The sequence below is a fragment of the Echiichthys vipera genome (genome assembly GCF_963691815.1).
Source record: "Echiichthys vipera genome assembly, chromosome: 18".
In the NCBI taxonomy this organism is placed as follows: domain Eukaryota; kingdom Metazoa; phylum Chordata; class Actinopteri; order Perciformes; family Trachinidae; genus Echiichthys; species Echiichthys vipera.
The window spans coordinates 13376551-13380179 of record NC_139843.1 but is presented as its reverse complement, the minus strand read 5'-3'; the positions used below and the strand labels follow the sequence as shown (position 1 = coordinate 13380179).

General features: G+C 40.6%; 1 protein-coding gene across 3 annotated transcripts; it reads right to left on the bottom strand.

The window, feature by feature from the left end:
- Positions 1–704: 704 nt before the first annotated feature.
- On the bottom strand, positions 705–3053 carry pagr1 (PAXIP1 associated glutamate-rich protein 1). 3 transcript variants are annotated; one of them, XM_083933353.1, is made up of 5 exons: positions 2912–3053; positions 2430–2646; positions 1415–1748; positions 1233–1315; positions 705–1077 (listed from the first exon to the last, which is right to left on the bottom strand). In XM_083933353.1, the coding sequence occupies exons 2-5, from the start codon at positions 2599–2601 to the stop codon at positions 842–844; spliced, it is 825 nt and encodes a 274-aa protein (XP_083789479.1). In that variant the 5' UTR covers positions 2602–2646; positions 2912–3053; the 3' UTR covers positions 705–841. The 3 variants fall into 3 exon arrangements, with proteins under 3 accessions (XP_083789479.1, XP_083789481.1, XP_083789480.1); XM_083933355.1 differs by having other exon boundaries at positions 1415–1745; XM_083933354.1 differs by having other exon boundaries at positions 2430–2649; positions 2912–3045.
- Positions 3054–3629: the final 576 nt, after the last annotated feature.

The window sequence follows — 3629 nt, the reverse complement described above, 5'->3', positions numbered from 1 at the left end:
AGAAAATGAGTTTTCATTTATAGACGTATATAGATGGAATTGACTTTTTTTGTTGAACATAATTTAAAAGATGTTTTTTCAACAATAGTTCATAGATTACATTCTAATCTAACAAATGTATAACTCTCAGAAGTGAATATGTTTAATGCATGTCTAAAATAGGTCTAATACGTTTATCGTGTTGTCCCTTCACACAACTACAGAAGTGTAAAAAATAGGCATCGTCAAATTAGTCCAAGCGACATACATGAAGGGGTCCCATTTTGTAAGGAGTCCTAGGCTGAAAGTACAGCAACGTACGTTAATGAGTACGACTTCTTATTGAAAAAGTATTTTTTCTTAATTAGATTTTTGCATAAATGCGATTCTAGGGAGCGTACCTATATTCCCCACCCAGTAATTTTTTCCACAAGCAGTGCCGAATTCCATGGCAAATAACCCTGACTCTTACAAAGTACTGAATTATATCAGCAAGGGCTTATGCGACCGGGGAGCATAGGGATGACCCCTGATCATATACTTGCATTTGCCAGGTTTTTAAATTCACTGCATTAGCCAACAATACATCCCTTATTTTATCAGTTAAGTTTCAGAGACGTCAGTGTATTACAAAATATACTGCTATCATGATCGTATGCTGTTCCAGAGGATTTCTATCCATATCACCCACCATTACTGCACACTGATAACTGTTAACATTCTCCAGGGTTAAAATGTTTATTGCCAACATACAAAACACATAGAAAACATACAAAACCTGTTACATTAAAAAATTCAAGTTTTGAAAAAGCCTTGGAAAGCTCTTATTTGCCTGTGGGGCAAGTCCTGGTCTCCTAATACTTTAGTATCTCCTCTGTCTGGGGGAGAAGATGGTGTTGGGGTTGCTGTCTCGTTCCCTCTCCTTCTCCCGCTCCTTCTGGCTGTTTGGAGACAGAGCCTCCTCCAGCTTCTTTTCGCTTTTGAAGAGATCTCGACCCGTGCGCATGATGTGCTCCTCAATTTTGCGGTGACGCTTCATGTCTGACAATACTTTGTCCAACCGAGCTTCCCTTTTCACCGAGGAGCGGGCTGAAGATCCTGGGAGAGAAGGGGAAAAACATTAACTTAATTTCCCTAAAACCAGCAAACCATCACTTTTATTGTGCTTCCAGAATATACGAAATAGACAAAACACCATTCATTAATTTAGCTTATGTGGTTAAAGGTTTTAAAGATCTAATCTCAGTGATTACCTGGTGTTCTGCGTCTGTTCACAAAGGCATTTTTCGGCGTGGCTTGTGATTCATCAAAGTCAAACTCAGTTGGAGTTAGAGGCCTGGGAAGAAAAAGAAAGAAAGATGAGACTTATAATTACCTGCCCAAAAACCAAAATCCTTAGAGATAAAATGGTGAAAACTAGGTATAAACTAGGTACCTGTGGTCTCTCTCCTCCCTTTCTCGTTCCTTGGCTGCCTCTTCATCGTCATCCCTATCTGGCGAGGGGGTACGTTCAGGTGTAGGGGGCCTCCTAGGAAGTGGCACAAAGTTCATTTCCAGCATCTCTCCCTTAGAGAGGAGCTCATAGAGTCTTTTGATCTCAGCAGGGGGAGGCATCCAGACTTTGGGGTCCTCCATTTCCTCGTCGCTGTACGCAAGCTCCCATTCACCGTCTGCTCCTGCGGCCTGCTTTCTTTCTTCACCATCCAGCCCTGAATCTGTCAGAGGTTCATCCTTTTGTGCTTCTCCTTCCACTGCATTTGTGTCTCCTTCTGAGAAGGCAGCAAAAAAAAGATGTAAAATGTAAAACATGCTAAACAGCACTACATATATTACAAATCAAGCACTGGGTAAAACTCTTAAGGTTTAATATTGTTAGAGGTGAGATTTTAACATCTTAATTTGATTATAAAGCAGGCAGAGGTGTTATAGAAATACTGTAAAAGTGTCAAAACACGCAATCCACAGAGAAAGGCTCAGCCCATATTAAGAAACTGTGACTTTAAACGAGCAGTTAGGACTTCTGTACATTTGTGATGTCCCAGCTACAGCTATATTGTACATATATATATATACAATATATTTATAGTATAGCTGGAACATCAACTGTACAGGTCCTTACTGCTCGTCTATAGAAGGAGCGTTTCAGATAAAGGGTGAATGTGAATACAGATTTATTCAGACAAACAGTATGAGAAAAATAATGTTTTTGGACCTTAAAGCATGTAAACATGTTCTAGTAGAAACTCCAAATGAACATAATAAAGGACCTTAAGACAACTTGGGAAATAATTCACAAAGTAAAAGAAAACAAAGGCTACAATGAGAACACACACCTGCATCTCAATGATCAGACTGAATAAACCCACTATCCTTAATGGTAAGCCTTCTTACAATATGACCAAGTGTCCCTACTTCTTTCTGTTGTTTGTGTTTCTTAATGGGGTTATTACCCTTGTCCTCCTTGGTCGTTGTGTCCTCCTCTGTGGCAGCTGTCATCTCCGTGTCCTGTTGCTCAGTGTTGCCCTCTCCCTGTTTGCCTGCTGCAGGTTTCTCTGTGTCCTTCACACCCAGAGCCTCTATGCCCTCTCTGAGTGAAGACTCTGGGGCCTCAGCCTGCATCATTCCTGCGGCGGCTGCTGCTGCTGGGTGAACTTTAGAGCCACAGATCTGCTAAAACAGAAGCATGGGTTATGAATAAAACACATGTTGAGTAAAACTGTAAGTAACTGTAGGTATGTGAGGTAAAAGTTATAGCCAAGAGTTGCGTGATGTTTGACTGGTAGCCTAACGATAGCTGTTAACTTTACTTAATTAAGCAATCAACAAAGCAACACATTAGAAATGACGTTAATCTTGTCTTTATTAACGCCAGGCCTCTACAGCTATTTCTAAACAGCAGATTACAATTAAGATACGTGCTTTAAAGTGTTACCTAATGTCCGGTTCGTCGTAGATCGCTGGTGCACTCAAATGTTAGGTCAAATTATCTTTTCCAGTATATAAAATCACCAAATCTCTCCATGAGACTTGCTAGAGATAATACTCGATTATACAGAGACGTAAACATAGCGCCATTTTGGACGAGAGACCTGCGTGACGATGTGCTCAGTTCCTGTTCGTCTGTTCGTCCCCGCTGATTTAACATCATGTGGATACTGCGTCGACCGTGAGAGCAGCCGACAGCAGACACGCTGTGTTAGTGGAGATCTACTGTGAGCGCCACTTCCTGTGCCGCGCGCAACCGCACACAGGGCTGAATGCACGTCGGTTGAAATGTTAATGAACATATTTTGCTTCGCTGTTCACGTTAGTATCTTATTTTAAACGGTGCATATATGTAATTATACACCATACCACCGAGTACTTTATTCAATACACGAGTAAATGTTGTAAATAAGGACGGAAGACGACAAATAGGCGCCAGTGTTTGAGCGAGTTCTGATTGGTTCATTTAAGTCACATGTCAAATATCACTTCCTTTAACTGTTGCTATGTTTTGTACTTTCTCAATAAAGTTAAAAAAAACAAAACAAAAAAACTATTGCGTTACATCCATCGAGCAGGGGCTTGTGCTCCGGGGCTGCAGCTGGATAGCATTGCAAATGTTATAGTTAGTTTTTTTAACTTTTTTTATTTACGGTTTTTCAAAT

What these genes read in the sequence shown, in the direction of transcription:
- pagr1 (XM_083933353.1), bottom strand. Translation starts at nt 2,601, where the DNA reads ATGATGCAGGCTGAGGCCCCAGAGTCTTCACTCAGAGAGGGCATAGAG. An exon ending in AACGACCAAGGAGGACAAGG is followed by an intron (nt 1,749 to 2,429) that starts GTAATAACCCCA and finishes CTGCCTTCTCAG; the next exon opens with AAGGAGACACAAATGCAGTG. An exon ending in AGGGAGGAGAGAGACCACAG is followed by an intron (nt 1,316 to 1,414) that starts GTACCTAGTTTA and finishes TTTTCTTCCCAG; the next exon opens with GCCTCTAACTCCAACTGAGT.